This window comes from Cydia pomonella, chromosome 23, assembly GCF_033807575.1.
Source record: "Cydia pomonella isolate Wapato2018A chromosome 23, ilCydPomo1, whole genome shotgun sequence".
NCBI classification, from domain to species: domain Eukaryota; kingdom Metazoa; phylum Arthropoda; class Insecta; order Lepidoptera; family Tortricidae; genus Cydia; species Cydia pomonella.
In genome coordinates, this window is record NC_084725.1 from 7,101,602 (window position 1) to 7,120,749 (window position 19,148).

Consider the following 19,148-nt stretch of genomic DNA (forward strand, 5'->3'; position numbering starts at 1 on the left):
TAGTAGAGCCAGAGAACACAATGTTCGCTTTAATAAAGATAAATTTCAATATAAATTAAAGCAAGTAAAGTATTTTGGCCATATTTTTTCAGAACAAGGCATGAAAATTGATCCAGATAGAGTCAGTGCTATTGTTAATATGAAAAGTCCTAATAATAAGAAGGAACTTCAAATTTTTCTCGGAATGGTCAATTATTTAAGAAAATTTATCCCACACTTGGCTAATATTGCAGCACCATTACAACTGTTATTGAAAAAAGATGTTGAATGGCTTTGGACAGAAATTCATGAAGATGTATATACTAATATTAAAAATAAAATCAGTACAGCTCCGGTCCTTCAAAATTTTGATGATAATTTGCCCATAACTATACAGTGTGACGCATCCAAAGATGGACTTGGATGTTGTCTACTTCAAAATGGCAAACCGGTTTGCTTTGCTTCACGAAGTTTAACATCAGCTGAGCGTAACTTTTCACAGATTGAAAAAGAACTCTTAAGTGTAACCTGGTCTACACGTAAATTTCATTATTACATATATGGACGTAAAGTGACAATACTTAATGATCACAAACCCCTAGAAAGTTTACTTAAGAAACATCTTCATGAAGTACCGTCGCCAAGGTTACAAAGATTGAAACTAAAACTATTAAGATATGACATAGAATTCAAATATTTACAAGGTAAATTTATGTACATTGCGGACTTACTATCACGCTCTTATCAATTGTCACAGGACACCGATGAGTCTTACATGTATGAAGTGATACATTGCATGGGCTTAGCACACAATTTAGAATGCTCTAAGGAACAAAAAACAGTATTAATAAATGAAAGTACCAATGATAACGAATTACAGATATTAAGAAATTTCATAACAAATGGCTGGCCTACTCATAATAAGGATATTCCTGATGGTCTACATAGTTACCATAAATTAAGAGGTGAACTGACTATAGATAACTATTTGATATTTTTTAATAATCGATTAATTGTTCCTAAAAGTTTGAGACAGTCATTCATTAAAACCTTACATGAAGGACACATCGGTGTGACAAAAATGAAGCAACTGGCGAGAAATTTATATTATTGGCCACATATTGACTCTCATATTGAAGAATATGTTAAGCGTTGCTTTCCTTGTCAAACTTTTCAAAATAATAATGTTAAAGAGCCACTACTGTCGCACAACATACCTTGCTTACCATTTTATAAAATAGCTATTGATATTATGGATTTTAAAACAAAGAATTATTTAATAATTTATGACTACTATTCTAAATGGTTGGACATCAAAAAGATAACAAATAAAAGTTCCAAGTGCATAATTGATGCACTGATAGAAATTTTTTCTAATTTTGGAATTCCGGCTGAAGTAGTATCTGACCATGTTCCATTTGACTCGAAGGAGTGTAAGGACTTTGCACAGGAGTGGGGATTTAAGTTCACATACACAAGTCCTAGGTATCCCCAATCGAATGGTATGGCGGAAAAAGGAGTTCAGATTGCTAAAAAAATGTTATACAAATGCTTAGAAGATAAAAGTGATTACAGATTAGCTTTACTAAAGTATAGGGCTTCACCCACATCTGGCACCAATGTCACTCCTAGTGAACTGGTAATGAATAGAAATTTAAAAACAAAGTTAATAGTTACTTCACAGTATTTACAACCAAAGACGATCAAAAATGCAGAAAATATATTTAATAGAACTAGGAATAGTAATGTAATAAATTATAATAAGAGATCTAGAAATAAGCAACCATTTGTTGAGGGTCAAGATGTGTGGTGGAAGAAGGATATTAATAAAAATGTATGGTTACAGGGTAACATAATCAAGTGTAATGGCATGAGGTCGTATGATCTCATAGATAAAAATAATGTTAAATATACGAGGACATCGTATCATATAAGGCCGGCATGATGACTTGGATGTTTCACCAGACCAGCCAAACAGTCACGGGGTTGGTCGAATGCGTAGTTTTAGGTTGCGTGTAATTAGTATAGTTTGTATATTATTTTAAGTCTCACTACCTTAATAGATAGCGAATGTCTTTGTTTTAAGGGGGAAGAAAAACCAATGTATGAGAGTAAACAACTTGTATTGCTAATTGTATAATATTAAAAAACTAAGTAATTGATAATTGTAAACTTATTTTCATTGAAAAGGGAAAGATGTAGCATACTCTATAAACGCACCTGTCATAACATTCTTTGTAAATGCAACGTGCTGTAAAACCTTACCAAGTGTCACTATGACAGCCCCCTCTTGCTTTATATCCCTGACACGGTACACAGCTCGCTATAATATTAATATTAATAATATTGTCATATCTATAAGAAGACGTTATTAATAAATACCCGAAGACTTTCAAGTATCGTTTTATTGAAGATCATACAACACCATCAGTTTCTAATATACTAGAAGACAGCGAAAAACTTAGAGCAAGATTTCGGATTGGGCCATTTGATTTAAGACAAATAACATTAAATTATAAATTGATATTGTCATATTTTTAAGAAAAAATGACAAATGACAATGTCTTAACAACAAACCAAAATAATAATTTAATAAAATTGGTTTGTTCCTATTCCTAGTTACAAATAACATTAAGTCATTTGACAATTCCCATACAATACAATAAAATAGTCAGATATTCTGTCTTTAATTTCGTGATAAAATCGTGTATATACTATACTAGCATTCGTTTTTTCACGTGAAGCAATCTTTTCTTTATTCCATGGCGATGAATTTAAGAATTGTTGATTCTAAAAACCGAAACCGGTTTTAACCGGTTTCGGTTTTTTTTTGGTAAAAACGGCGGAGGATGGGGGAGGATCGCGCAGTCAAGGAAGCGTACATGGGGCTACCATTCGGCCGTCGACCGATCGAGCACCCCAGGTACCGCTGGTGTGATGTCGTGGAGGCGGACCTGCGTCGGCTGAATGCCAATTCATGGCAGGAAGCCGCGCTGGATCGGGACAGGTGGCGTTCTCTCGTTTCGGAGGCCAAGATTCTTTTTGGATCGCTGAGCCAAAGCAGTTAGTTGAATCTTTATCACAGCAAACTCACAATAGTTATAAGGGTAGTTAGTCCGCATCTTCCTCTCTGGATATTGACATTATGGAAAAAAATTACACAATTTGATGTATAGCTTGTAACTAATCAGGCTACATTCCATCCTGAGTCACGACTCAGTCAAAATGTACCTTTTTTTTTTGATGACCCAGGGGGAATACGTTATGGATCCCACTGGCCCGGGAGAAGCCGAATGGGTATGCCTGACTCCCACGGACTAAACCCCCTGGGGTGTTCCGGCGCTCGCTTTGTTGGCGGGGTTTCGGGAACACGGTTGCAGGCTACCGACACCCCGCCGGCGTTGCCCTTGCCGGCCCGTCTTTTCGGGCTGCTCGAGCAGCCTACTTCGCTGAAGGCACCTTGGAACACGCGAGGGCCTTCCAGCTCGGAACCTCTTCAGGCGGGTGATGGAACTCCCGACCCATCACCCGCAGGTTCCCGTTAGGGTGGCAGCGTTCGGGCCGCGAAGGCTCTTCGCCGCCTGCCCGGACTCCTGCGGCGCTGAGGGAGCTTGCTCGCATCATCCTCGCGCATTCGCTCTGCCGCTTCCTTTTGCGTCATGACGGTGACACTGAAGGAGGTCACTGCCGCCCATGCCTCCTCACTGTACACCATGCGGCGGATTAGCGCCGGCAGTGAGAGGTCGCCTCCTATAGCCGTGGACAGGAAAGTGCGAGGCTCCGCCCACGCAGGGCACTCTTCGCGCATATGACACGCCGTTGTCGCCACTTTCTACCCCAATAATTTTACCCCAACAATAATTTAGCCTTGTGATCGTCTAGTTAAGGTAAGGACCCCTCGAAGTGAACCGCGGTACCCAAGTTTCTTTAATGAGTAACAGCTAAATTTTGGACTCTGATTTTACCTAATTATTTATTACCTAGATGTTAGGTAAAAGTAACACAAATAGGCAAGTAAAGTATCTCCACCATAGCCTTAGTATTACGACGACATTGTCCCCGCAAAAACCAAACATAGACACAATTTTACAAGTTTAAATTCACCAGGATAATTCCCAGCAAACACAAACAAATAGAAAGAATAGTAGAGAAACTTCACTCACCCAAAGCCAGAGATACTGCTAGTCTGATGGTGAAAGAATGAATGCCACCCCACTGCCCTTACCGGCCCTTTTATACTTTTTAGTAGCGACATATTTGCGACATAATAGCGACATAACGGCGACATAATAGGAACTAGTGACGTATTGGTGACATAATAGCGACATATTGGTGACCTAATGGCGACATAACAGCAACATAATGACGACATAACGGCGACATAATGGCGTCATAACGCCGACATAATGGCGACAGGCGACATATCAGCGACATATTAGCGACTAGCGACATAACGGAAACATATTAGCGCCAAAATGGAGACATAATGGCGACATACTGGCGACCGAATAGAGACATAATAGGGACTAGCGACGTATTCGTGGCTTAGCAGTCAGTGTAAGTAGCCCAAAACAATGATAAAAAGGGAACGTTCCAAAACTTGTCAAGCATGAATATGCAAACAGTAAATTTCCTTCAGAATTTCCTTTAGCTTTGTTTTCTTAAAATTACGTCTGTTTTGAACGATTTCACGTTTATTATTAAGTAAGTCAATGTCCTTTATTGTACCAATAATTATACATCTTACATACATGTAAGACTACAAATATTCTTTTAAAAGAAAACTAATACCTGGTAACAACGAGCGTTCTTAATATAATATATTATATTGTATCTTAACATAGTTTAGTTATGAAAATAACTATTATAATGTTTTATAACTGTTACACGTTTTTTTCTTGATTTTGCGTTCGCAAATCTTACCAGTCGTTCAGCACGACAGGATTAACTGTCAATGTCAGTGATATTTTTCCATATTTTAGGTTAACTTAAATTAAATATTACGCATAATTTCAAACAGAAAAAAATAATATTTACTGTGTGTTATGTATTTAATCGAAATCACAAGTGGTGAAATATGGAAACGTATCCTTCAAGTTGTAATTGTTAGAATACGGTTTTGCGCGGGTCCTCCACTTTCGTCTTAAGTGCCATAGAACCGGCCGATTTTTGTAATTTTGAAAATTTTCTAAATAAGTAACCAATGAATGAAAACATTTATTTCATGTAACTGTGACACATACATTTTGTTAGAAAAAAAAAATCAGTTTCAAAAGGGTTAGTACCTAAGCCTAAAAATTATACCTAAACCTACCAGCTACCACTGTATGGAACCCATAGGGGAATGTAGTCCCGCACAGTGTAGCATTAGCGGACAATCAGGCTTATCCCCTATCATTCTTAAGATGATGTTGGGACTATCCCGCACCCGGCGCACCAGAGATGCGGCGCGCCTGCGCACGGTCATCTGAAAACAATCAACGCGCGCCTCCGCAAACATTCCTGATGCGCTACAGAAGCGAGGCAGTCCCACAATCACCCGGAACGCGTTATTATATTGGTCGCGGAGAGCCCCATAGGCCCGCCGCGAATACTGAACCCAAAGGTTGCAGGTATACAGGGAAGTACAGAAAGCTCTAAAAAGAGTAACCCGTACCCGTAACGTAACGAAACGACAGAAAAATTAAATTATAACTACTGAACCTGCTCACGAAAAGAGACTCTGTTAAAAAATGCAACCTGCTGAGGAGAAAATCCGGGCATACAAAAGCATTTTTGCTCAAGCGGAAACGGAGACCTTCGCTATCTCTCGGTAAATTTTCAGTACTAGTAATATGAAAAACGGAATTGGAAACTTGGCCTGCTTCAGCCAAGAATCAAATTCTGACCTACGTACTTACTAAAGAATGACCATATGGACAAATAGATGTGCATAAACGAATTATCAAAAGCAAGATGACACGTACAGTACGCTGCATAGATAACTGACCCCCTGAGGGTAGGTAGTCATCGTCTAGTCTTAAAAACGAGGCTTAGAACTAGCAAGAATTTGTATGCAATTTACGTTACATTGCCGACTACGCACTACGAGTAACGCAAACTGCATTGAAACGTTTGATCAGATACCGCAATGTAATCATGTAACGCAATGTAATCAACCGTATCCATGACACTATCAACGCGGTTATTCCTCCCGAACAGGCTGGGTTCAGGCCCAACCGAAGTTGCTGCGACCAGGTTCTTGCACTAACGACGCATATAGAGAAAGGGTTCAACAAAAACCTTAAATCTTCTGCAGCCTTCATAGATCTCACGGCTGCATATGATACAGTCTGGCGACAGGGACTGCTGTATAAGCTCCTGAAAGCAATCCCCTGCATGAAGATTTACAGGCTTATCGAAAGCACCCTCTGGGGGTTGAGGGGTTTGGGCTTGACGAGTCAGGCTTTGAGAGCAATGCCGGATTTAGAGGTCTGGAGGCCTCGCTGCGCTGGCACTAGTGTATTCAACAGCCGAGTATTGCGCTCCGGTTTGGATGAATAGTGCTCACGTCTCATCCGTGGATTCGCAGCTTAAGCACACCCTCCGACTCATATCTGGCTGTCTCAAACCCACTCCCTCTCACTGGCTTCCTGTCCTCAGCCACATAGCTCCAGCTCATTTAAGAAGAGAAAGGTGCCTTCACCGAGAAGCCTCTAAAACTTACGGCAGCCAAAACCTGCCCATTCACAGAGACCTTTTAGACTTCGGACATAAAAGGCTTAAGTCCAGGAATCCACCCGCACTGGAGATGTCTGGCAAGCAGGACTATTGGAGCCTTGAAGACGCATGGCAGGAGGAATGGGTATCACTACAAGTTTCTTCCAACCATTTCACATTCACACCTCAGAAACCTCCTGCTGGATTCAAAGAACCACGCCGACTCTGGACTGCCCTTAACCGACTTAGAACGGCACAAATGGGGCTGGACCTACCAATGGCACAAATGGGGCTGGAACACATCCCCTGCTTGCGATTGCGGTCACACCAAGCAGATGATTGACCACGTGGTATTGGAGTGCCCCCTCACTAAATACCCAGGACACGCAGAAGATTTCAAGACCATCTCCTATGCAGCAGTTGCCTACCTGAAGCGGGCAAAAATTTAAAAATTTAAAACACTAACTGACCAGTGATGTAGAATATGCCATACGATAAATAAAATAAATAAATAATGTAATGAAAATTGCATGTAATTTCTTGTTAGTCTAAACCTCGCTTAGTAACAGCAACTAAAGTATTTTTTGGTGATTAATACCAATATTTTCAAATAGGTGGCACCAGTAGGCATTTAGATTCGTTATTAATACTCCTAGACTTAAAAATCTTGGATTGTATTTTCATTATACTATCATTTATATTATTAATTATCTTTCAAATATAAAATTTAATAACAGTGTTTAATTGTATGACAATATTTCAAATGTTTAACGTAAGGATACTGTAATTTTTTATAGGCACTCATTTAAATGATTAAATATTATACTTATTATTGTAATTGTAATATTGAAATGCGTTTTTACGAGCATTATTATGCCAAATTTTAATTTTAGACGATTTGACATGAAAGTTATCAAGTTACGATTTTTTTTATGTATGGAGTAGGTTAAAATTTTCATGTTATCTCGGGAACCGCAAACGTAATCGTAATATCCTCGCAGATATAGATATAATTTATCTGATTATAGAACGAATTAATAGTGATTTTTTGGAATTCTATTAATTTAAACATTATGATCATGAATTATGATTAAATGTATGCATGTCATTGAATATTTCAATTATATAATATGCAAATAGTTATGTATCAAATAGTAATAATTCTATTAATTAATATAACAGCTGCGGTTTTGTTAAAAAAATAAAAATAAAGAAAATAATAACTAGAAATCATTTATGCCAAATCGTTTGAAATTCAAAAGTTATCATGATATTGCTCATATAAATCCATTTCAATCAATAACAATCTTAAAATTACAACTTTGGTTTTTGTACCTTTTCCATAGAAATAGTAAACGATTTTTTTATAAACAGTACCCGTTATAAACACAAATGATTCGTTGTAGGTATAACCATCTGCGAGCATATTACGGTATTAATTGCGGTTCATAGTTTAGCTGTCAAATGTCAATTTCGATTTTCACCACTTTTCCATATTAGAAACAATTAACGATTAAAAAAACCGCACCCCTGACGGAAATATATAGTATTCCAAAAAAATCACAAATATTTCCTAGTATAACCATCTGAGAGGATATGACGGTTTGTATTGCGGTTTTTGAAATAAATTGATATTTCATTCCTGCTGCATACATTTAAAAAAAATCATAACTCAACACTCTTAATGCCAAATTGTCCCAAATTCAAAAGTTACTATAGCAATGCTGGGAAAAAACTATTTTAATAAAAAAAAAATACGATAACAACTTTGATTTCTATGTCAATGAGAGCCAAATTTCAGCCCACAGTGCCGCGCCATACTTACTGATCGTGATAACGATTACACACTACAACCGACCAGATAATGACAGACTTGACAGATAATGTACGGGCGGGGACCGATATAAACATTATACTTTATTAAATTATTGAAGAGGAAAAACATGAATAATTCTTATTGGTCAATTAGTGAGCAAATGAGACGATCTTTAACATAGAAATTTCGTAAAAAGGCTGACTACTGGTGCCTTTACCCTATAACCATCTGCGAGCATATTACGATATTAATTGCGGTTCTTGAATTATATTTTAGAAAAAAAAACATAACTCGATTTATTTCATGCAAAATCATTCGAAATTCATAGTTTAGCTGTCAAATGTCAATTTCGATTTTCACCACTTTTCCATATTAGAAACAATTAACGATTAAAAAACCGCACCCCTGACGGAAATATATAGTATTCCAAAAAATCACAAATATTTCCTGGTATAACCATCTGAGAGGATATGACGCCTATGACGGTTTGTATTGCGGTTTTTGAAATAAATTGATATTTCATTCCTGCTGCATACATTTAAAAAAAAAACATAACTCAACACTCTTAATGCCAAATTGTCCCAAATTCAAAAGTTACTACTTATAGCAATGCTGGGAAAAAACTATTTTAATAAAAAAAATACGATAACAACTTTGGTTTCTATGTCAATGAGAGCAAAATTTCAGCCCACAGTGCCGCGCCATACTTACTGATCGTGATAACGATTACACACTACAACCGATCAGACATTACCTTGACAGATAATGTACGGGCGGGGATCGATGAACTATAATCTACTACGTCATTTGATACAAGGATAAGCCCTATAACAACTCATAAAAGTGATGCTAAGTTTGGAAAAAATTGTAATAAAAAATTAGAATTGGCCGAAAACACGAAAAAAGGTTGCAAAAAAAAAATAAGCTAAAAGTGATGCTAAGTTTGGAAAAAATTATTATAAAAAATTAGAATTGGCCGAAAACACGAAAAAAGGTTGCAAAAAAATATACCAATTAATAAATATACCAAATAATAATATATATAATTTTTTGCTGCCGGGCATTTAAAGGATTGGAAGGAACTGTCCTTCCAATCCTTTAAATGCCCGGCAGACGCACTTTCGACCATTTGGGATCTGGCAGACGAGTATTTTATGAACCTACATATTAAATTCTTATCTGTTGCCACCAGTGTCATCTTTGTATCAGATGACGTAAATCCCACTCTTTTTGGTTCCTTTAAAGTGCCCGGCAGACGCACTTCCGGCCGTATAGGAACTGGCAGACGAGTGGTTTCTGAAGCTAGGTATAAATTCCTATCTGTTGCCACCAGTCCCATCTTTGTATCAGATGATGTAAATTTCACTTTTTTTTGTAACCGGAAGTGCTACTTTTTTCGTGCTTTCGGCCAATTCTAATTTTTTTTACTAGTTTTCCCAAACTTAGCATCACTGTTATAAATTGTTGCCATGGGGCTTATCCTTCTACCAGATTACGTAGTAAATCATACGGAACAGTTTTAGAGAATGTTTACTTCTTCACCTTAATTTGTTAACGTGAAAAAATATATAGGTGAATCGAGGTAACAATAGTTTTACGAGTATGTACCTGTATCTAATGTAAATTGAGACTGAGAGTATTTTCCATGTGCATTACAGAGCCACCATGACAGCAATAGAGACAGAGACCTTCCTTGAGTACATCCTAGTGGAATACAGATGGCTGCTGGCGTTCTTCGTGCTGATGCCCATGTCCTTCGCGTGGAAGGTCTGGTCCAGCGTCAGGAACTATGTGGTGTTCAAGATGAACAGCGCACCGAAGATGCACGAGCGCAAGGTTAAGGACGTTCAAAGACAGGTAACTTCTAGATGCAAATGTTTACTATATAACACATAGAGAGAAGAGAGATGGCGCTAGCTGTCATGTAAACAAGTGCTCTGAGATTTTTTATCGTTAAAAATAGAAAATTGCGGCAATGTGAAGAAAAAAATTGTTTAACGTGTAAATAACTGTTCGTGTAACCTGTGAAAATGTTTTCCAAGTGCAGTATGACGAATAAGTGTTATAAATTTAACAAATGACTATCTACATGACAGTGTCAATATTTAAGCGTAATTTTTCGATAAACAGTGATTTAAGAAAGAACCCAAAGCTTTAAAATACTCAAATACTGTGTTAAAATCAATAACCGTGAAGTGAATACGAAAATAAGAACGTTTTAAGAAGCAAAAGTGACCGTTTCAATGTTTAAATTGCTGTGAACTTTGACCTCAGCCGCCAGATCTCGCATATCTGCGCGCCTTTGTTTCTATTTGTCATTGACACCTCTAGATCTATAATTTCGCCAACAAAAACAATACGTATATGGCTGTGTGCTTATTAACGAGACTGTGAAACGGTGTGACCGGGTTCGAATCTTACGAAAGGATGAACTTTTTGCTTTTTTTTTGTTTTAAGTATGTGCGTGTAACAGACAAAGTTCGATTCTCATGATCTTCACACTTCTCTTTATTATTGAAGTTTTTATTTTAGTTTTTTATATATTTCTACAAAAATTCGAAATACAATGGACAAAATAAATAAAAATAATTCCCGCCCCGACAGTCGTAAATCTACAGTGACTTGTGGCAATTGCGAACTGGTAATAGATCCAGGAAGAGGCGCTTTATGCTCCAGATGTGATTTGTCTTTCCACTTCGATTGTGCGGGTTATTCTGAAAAACTATATAGGATGATGGAACCCCAAAAGAGAGCCAAGTAGAAGTGCAAGACATGTACTCGGAGATAGGGAATGCAACAACCGGAGGTTTTTCAAAACCGGTTTTTTCTTCGGTTTTACCACGAAAAAAACCGAAACCGGTTAAAACCGGTTTCGGTTTTTAGAATCAACAATTATTAAATTCATCGCCATGGAATAAAGAAAAGATTGCTTCACGTGTAAAAACGAATGCTAGTATAGTACGAGGGTTGCTACTTATATATCCGGAAACAAAAAAACAAACGTACACGGCTGAAAATGGTTTTATTGTTTTTCAAAGTATTCCCCTTGATGATCTATGCACTTTTGCATTCGTGTGAACCAATTTTTTAAGCACTTCTACCACTCCGCCTGAGGTACCTCCATAACGTGTTGTTTGAATGCGTCGACAGCATCTTCAGCGGTCGAAAATCGTTGACCGCGTAATTTATTTTTTATATTGGGAAATAAATAAAAATCATTGGGTGCCAAGTCAGGGCTGTACGGCGGATGACCCGTTAATTCCACATTTTGACCTTCCAAAAATAGAGTTGTTTCGCGTGACGTATGACAGCTGGCATTGTCATGATGAAGAATGATTCTTCGTCGCTGGTTAGTTTTACGAATTTGTTCAAATACTTCCGGTAAGCAAATGGTCGTGTACCAATCTGAATTAACCGTTTCACGGTTTTCTAGTGGCACTGTAGCTACATGGCCATTAATACCGAAGAAGCAGGCCACCATTTGTTTCAATGTACTTTTTGCACGAGTAACATTCGTAGGGCTCGGCTCATTTTGAAACACCCATACCGTTGATTGTTGCTTCGTTTCGGGATCGCATGCAGATCCAGGATTCGTCACCTGTATAGATGTTATAAACGGCCTTTGAGTCACCACGGTTATATTTTTTTAACATTTTATTGCACCATTCAACGCGAGCATCTTTTTGCTCCTTAGTTAAGTTGTGCGGTATCCAACGCGAACAAATTTTTTTTACACCTAAATGATCATGTAATATGCTATTAATGCTAGTCATAGAAATACCCAGAGTCGACTCTATCTCGCGGTACGTAACATGTCGGTCGTCCATTATAAGTTTTCGCACAGCCTCAATATTTTGTGGTACAACGACCGATTTCGGGAGACCTGCCTTAACTTCGTCCGTAAGCATACTACGTCTACGATTGAACTCGCTAAACCAGTGATACACAGTAGTTTTAGATGGAGCTTCATCCCCAAAAGTTGAAGTTAGTTGATCTATGCACTGTTGTTGCGTTAAACCACGCCGAAAATCATAATAAATCAAAGCACGAATATTTTCATGAGTGAGTTCCATTCTTGCAGCGAGATGACATTTAAAACCCGTCAAAAACAAAACACTAGCGTTAATAAGAAAGAAAAAATATAACGGCCAGTACTTAAACAAGTTCAAATTTTACATGTAGTGTTACATGGAGGTCAAATATACTATTTAAGAAGATTGTAATCCCGGTTTCCGGATATATAAATAGCAGCCCTCGTATATACACGATTTTATCACGAAATTAAAGACAGAATATCTGACTATTTTATTGTATTGTATGGGAATTGTCAAATGACTTAATGTTATTTGTAACTAGGAATAGGAACAAACCAATTATATAAAATTATTTTTTTGGTTTGTTGATCAAACTAACACAACACCACATTATTTGATTTGATGTCGATTCAACCGGTTTAGGACCGATTTACACCCTTATAATGAATAAAACATGCAACTTAGTTAAATAAAAAAAAAACCGAATAAAACCGAAACCGGTTTTTTCAAATTCTAAAAACCCGGTTTTGGGTTTTTGTCAAAAAACCGGTTTTAACCGGTTTTTTCGGTTTCGGTTAAAACCGGTTTGCATTCCCTACTCGGAGAGCGCCATATACAACAAAGATAAAACTTCCGCCAGCATCCAAAGTTACTACTCGAAGTAACAAAAGAAAGACTATAACGATAACGCCAGTTGGAACTCGAAATAAAAAAAGCCCCCCTACCAAAACCACGCATATACGATTAGTTTCTGAGACTCCTAAAAGCTGTCCAAGGACAAGCACGCCAAGTGACAAAGATGGTTGCAAAATTACCGGTTGACTTGAATGCTTTAAGGAATATATTTCCTGATGAGGAATGCTCCCCACTACATGCGGGTTCTCCTACGGATTCGGGCTCCAAAATTATAGCCGAACTTGGGCTATCCACAAACGCTGCTCCTTCCCAAGAAAAATTATCGAAAAGTATGGACTACTCAGTTAACGAGGTATTGACAGTACTGGAAATGAAAGAAGAAATAAGCCGACTTACTTCTGAATTAGCGTCTACCCAACACCAGCTTGAAGAAATAAGTATCGAAAATAACAGCCTAAAGAGATGAATTGACAGGCTACAAACAGAAAATGGCACTTTAAAAAATTTGTGTCAATCTCCTAACTTTGGCAAACTATCGACACACAACATGGCTAACGATTCTAGCGAACGCTCGGTTCCAACATCACCGACATCGTTCAGTTCTTTATCGGATTCTTCAGTGCTGAATAATACCATGGAGACAGATGCTGAGGGCGTGGATGAACTACTGACCTTAAAAAAACAAGTCAAAAATTTAGAAAAAGAGTTAAAAGGGCACAAGGAACTAATTGCTCACCTTGAGGCCCAAATAGACTCGCTTTCACGCGTTGAAACTCTTAACTCTAATAACACCGGAAACTTGACTACTGCGACACAAGTGAGGCATGAAGACAACCGGATGGGACATGGGAGCAACCCGCTGATAGATGACGTCTCACCGGCGTTAGATAACCTCACTGGCCAGAAACTGCACATTGCCCAACCGGACAGGAAGGGAAAAATTTGCATGCTAAGTACATATAAACATAAGAAAATGGTGACACTTGGAAACTTCTTAGCCAAAGAATATGATTTGTGCCACTATCTGACTCCAGGAGTGGGTGTTAAAAATCTTTTATATAAATAAACTTCGTGGCAAAATAAGTGACTTCACCATAAAAGATTATTGTCTAATATTTATAGGCGAGGAAGATTTCAGGGTATCACAAAACTATAATAGCTTGATAACTTACATAAGAAATGTATTACAAGAAATCACCAACACTAATATAATTTTATGCGTTCCCATTTTTAAACACAGCATTTATGCCAACATGTACAATAGGAGAGTGGAGGCTTTTAATGATCTTTTATACTCTGATGTGACGAAGTACCAATATACATATACACTCGATTGTAATATGAACTTAACATATGACTCAGATATGTTTAATAAATATTCAGGCTACATAAATAAACATGGTATGAGGGTTATATTTCAAGACGTCGCCGAGTTGATTAGGACATTAGAAGACAAACATAATTTTTTTCGTCTCTAATCAAAGCCATACTAGCCTGGGTGCTTTCCACCCTGAGCCAGAATAAAAGGTACCATATAATATATGCATTTTTCATCAAAATGTCTGTGGTATAATGACTAAGAAAGATGAATTAGATTTATTTTTAGAGGAACTCGGGGCTGCTTACCCAAAATATGTATGTATAACGGAACATTTCTTAAATAAGACTAACATCGATATTTTTTCTTTGACGAAATATTCTGTGATCTCATCAAATACTAGGAGTAACATGAGAAGAGGAGGTAGTCTTATACTTGGGCATAGCGAATGTGATTTTGAGGAACTGCCAATTTGCAAAAAATTGTACAAAATAATATACTTCGAACTGTGTGGTGTTAGAGACAAAAAATCTAATTTAAATATTTGCTATAGAAATGATGATAAGAACTATTTTGATAAATTTCTAGAACAACTGGCATTGCTGTTGGAACATTTCTTTGACAGAAACTGTATTATATGTGGAGATTTCAATGTGGATTTTTTGAGGGACAACGAACTAAGAACTCAATTTACGAATTTGTTAAAATGCTATAATTTTAGACCCTTAATTTCTTCAGTCACCTATAGCTGTGGTAATTCTCAATCATGCCTTGACAATTTTTTAACAAATGTCCCTGAGAAACTAATACAAGACCTTCAGATTGAACATAATGGTTTGTCTGATGGACACGCAGGTCTTTTTTGTAATTTAACTTTCCCTGATATTCATAAATCCCACAAAAAAGATGAGTACATATTAGTAAAGCGAAGGGTTTTCAGTGAAAAAAATAAGGACACCTTTAGAAGATATATTATAAGTATTAAATGGGAAAGCTTAGGCATCAATAGTTTTCTAAAGGTATTCTATGATATCTTTAATAAAAGTTTTCCGTCAAAGAAAACTAAGCTTAAAGTAAATATGGTAAAAAAATTAAAATGGGTGGTCCATTTATAAAGGGACTAAAAATATCAAGCCAAACGAAGCGCTGTTTAATGAATGCTAATTTAGTAACCAATCACGATTCAGTCGTTCAATATAAAAATAACTATGTCAGACTTTATAGAAAAGTAGTAAGATGTGCAAAAAAAATGGCAGTACAAGCTGCTATATCCAAGTCAAAAAACTCTGCTAAAGCCATCTGGAAAGTTGTAAATAAACACAGGAATAAGAACACTCTAAAAGCACAGCAGAAACTAATCCTAAAGACAGACAATAAGTTAATAGATAAAACTCAGGATACTGTGGAGTTTTTCTCGTCTTACTTTAATAGTAGCAAATGTCATATGTCTAATGGTGGTTTAAGCAAGGCGCAAAATATTCTACAGGAATGTTCTTCACCTGTATTAAACGATATGTCGTGGGAATATGTAACTCCTGTCGAAATAGTTTCGATTGTAAAGAAAATGGAAATGAAGAAATCGACAGGTGTTGACGATTTTCCAATCTCTTTAATAAAAGATAATGTTGATATATTGTCAGTACCATTGTCAATCTTCTTTAATAATTGCTACGAGGAAGGCGTATTTCCTGAACAGTTAAAGGTAGCCAAAGTAGTACCGGTCTATAAAAAAGGCTTGAAGAGCGATCCACAAAACTATAGACCAATTTCCCTCTTACCAATTTTATCAAAAATATATGAAACATTAATTAAAGTTAGACTTGTTAAGCATTTGGAGTGTAATACAGTTATTAACGAAAGACAATATGGCTAAAAGAATATAGTTACTAGTGATGCAATTGAGAGGCTTATTGATGATGTGGTTGTTAACTTAAATAATAAAAACTCAAGGTTGCTGGTGTGTTTCTTGATCTGACGTCTGCATTCGATACGGTTGATCATGATATACTATTGTACAAGCTGAGTTACTGTGGCGTACGGGGCAAGGTATTAAAACTTCTCACGTCATACTTGTTAAACAGGAAAATGCTAGTAGAAATGAAATCGATAGCAGATGGGTGCCAAAAGGTATACCGTTCCAGGTTAGTTAAAATTAATAAAGGGGTGCCGCAGGGTTCTATTCTGGGACCTATTCTGTTTGTAATATTTGTCAATGATTTGGTTGATTGCATTAGTAAACATTTTAGCAATGTTGGAGTAGTCGTTTTTGCAGATGACACAAACGCAATAGTTGCCTCAACTAATACAGAAGAACTGCACAATAAAGTAAATGCACTCCTTAGGAAGTTTCAAACATGGTTCAATAGCAATAACCTAATCTTGAACATGAATAAAACAAAAGCCATGCTATTTAGAACAACGTCTAGGAATAGAGAGTCCCTACACGTTAACTTGGAAGGTTCTGATGTGGCCACTGAAGATTGTGTTAAATTCCTTGGTATACATCTAGATAGAGATCTTAACTGGAGAGAAGAACTTAAGTCGCTGGAAAATAACATCAGCTCCGCTGGCTATGCACTGAGAAGCTTACGCGATGAAGTTACTTTAAAGCAACTAACGTCAGTATATTATGCATTGGTAGAGTCTCGATTGCGATACAGCATTAAGTTTTGGGGTCAAAGCTACAAATACAATATAAATAAAGCATTTGTTGCCCAAAAACGTGCCATCAAAATCATGGTCCGTATCCCGTGGTGGCAGTCGTGTAGGGAACACTTTGTCCGGCTCAAAATTTTAACAGTACCCTGTCTGTATATTCTAGTCTTACTAACTGGAGTCGTGAAACATTTAGAGAGATACGAGACCGAGGAAGAAAGAATCTCTAGAATGAACACACGCAGGAAGGACTTGGACATCTTGATAGCGCCTAAATTGAAAGTTGTTCACCATTGTGTGCGATATCAAGCAATAAAATTGTTTATCTGCCTCCCTACAGAACTAAAATTAATGAATAATATAGATAAATTTAAATGCAGGCTAAGGGACCATTTAATTAGTAAATGTTATTACGATGTTAACGACTATATTTGTAATCTTTAATTTATTTTTCAAAGTGTTCACATTTTTTTATGACATTTATACGACTGCAATTTTTAATATTTTTTATTTTGTATATTTTAGTTTAAGTTATGCATGTTATTTATAGAATCGTGATTCATTTTAGTACTTATAGGTTAAATATATTTCCGACATGATTATAAAATTGTTATGGAATAAATTATCTTATCTTATCTTATCATACAAGTTAGTTATACACCCAACTTGTCACGCTCTCACCATGCGAGCCCTAAACGTTACCTACCGTAATGTTTTCTGGTTTTAGATAAAAGCGTGGTTGGCTGGAGATCGCAGCACCCGTCTATGCACAGCGCGACCTACCTGGCAGACCATGTCCTTCCGTCAGGGCCTCTATAAGAAGACCTTCACAAATATCGATGTGAACCTCGTGGATGTGCTCGAAGTGGATCAGACAAACATGGTAAGGATAAGGACCACTTTCATATTAAAGCGTGACTGGCCCAAGACCGCTGCACTCGTCTGTGTACGGCAATATTAACTAAAATTAGTCCATGCCTCTAAATACCTAAATTTCCGGTAGTGATTTCGTTCATGGACTGTGACTTGGATTTGATCTCTAGCAAGCCAACATCCAGACGTGACAAAATGCCGTTCATAATTTAGCTATTTTTATGAAATGAAATGAAATGAAATTAAATGAAATGTGTTTATTTGCTTAACATTATGTACAGATAGGATGGTATAGTCAATATTATTATGTCCAGATAATGTCAATACCTTATACTAGTAGGCATGCAAAATATTTTAAAAACCTATTTACATTATATTACATTAAATTACATATTTGCATAATCAATTACAATAACATTATATTTCAATAAATGCGCTATATGTTTTTTGTCCGCTATGATAACTAAAATTATTGATTATTAAACACTTGAATTATAATTATTTTGAGGTACCGATCGAACGCAACAGAACAAGAAACTTTATTTCACATGAATCCAAATCCAAAGATTCTTATACATAACGTCCTTGTATACTAATAAAAGTAATAAATGAAACCGCATTACAGACAGTGCGCTGCGAGCCCATGGTAACCATGGGTCAACTATCCAGTACCCTCGACGCCCTAGGTCTGTCTCTGCCCGTGGTTCCCGAACTCGACCAGCTGACTGTCGGAGGCCTAGTCATGGGCACGGGGGTGGAAACCTCTTCACATGTGCATGGACTGTTCCAGCATATATGCCTGCAGTATGAACTGGTGTTGGCTGATGGGTCGGTGGTCATTTGTAATAAGGTAAGGGTGAGGGAAAATCTGTGAGCTACGCTTAATTAATAATAATAGTTCCAATTCTCTCCAGAGTAGCGCTAGAGTAGCTAAGAACCTAGGCGTTATTGACGGAGTGAAGTGCGCTGTCTATGATTTGATTTTTTTGTTCAAGTATTCTAGGTATTGTAGCGCCACCTATTTACGGTTTTTTGATGACACTTTTTGGTACATGGAGATTTATTTCCTTACCTCCACCTTCCGTATGCTATGTGTTTCGAAGTCCTGTCATTTTATAAAATTTTAGTGGTTTATTTT

General features: G+C 37.0%; 1 protein-coding gene across 1 annotated transcript in view; it reads left to right on the top strand.

Annotated features, from left to right (window-relative positions):
- Positions 1-19,148, top strand: part of LOC133530572 (delta(24)-sterol reductase-like) — a 40,164-nt gene that overhangs the window by 15,041 nt on the left and 5,975 nt on the right. The window contains exons 2-4 of the mRNA XM_061868536.1: positions 10,153-10,351; positions 17,865-18,020; positions 18,636-18,860. Of these exons, the coding sequence (XP_061724520.1) occupies positions 10,160-10,351; positions 17,865-18,020; positions 18,636-18,860 (573 nt within the window). The 5' untranslated portion in view covers positions 10,153-10,159. The remainder of the gene's footprint in view (positions 1-10,152; positions 10,352-17,864; positions 18,021-18,635; positions 18,861-19,148) is intronic.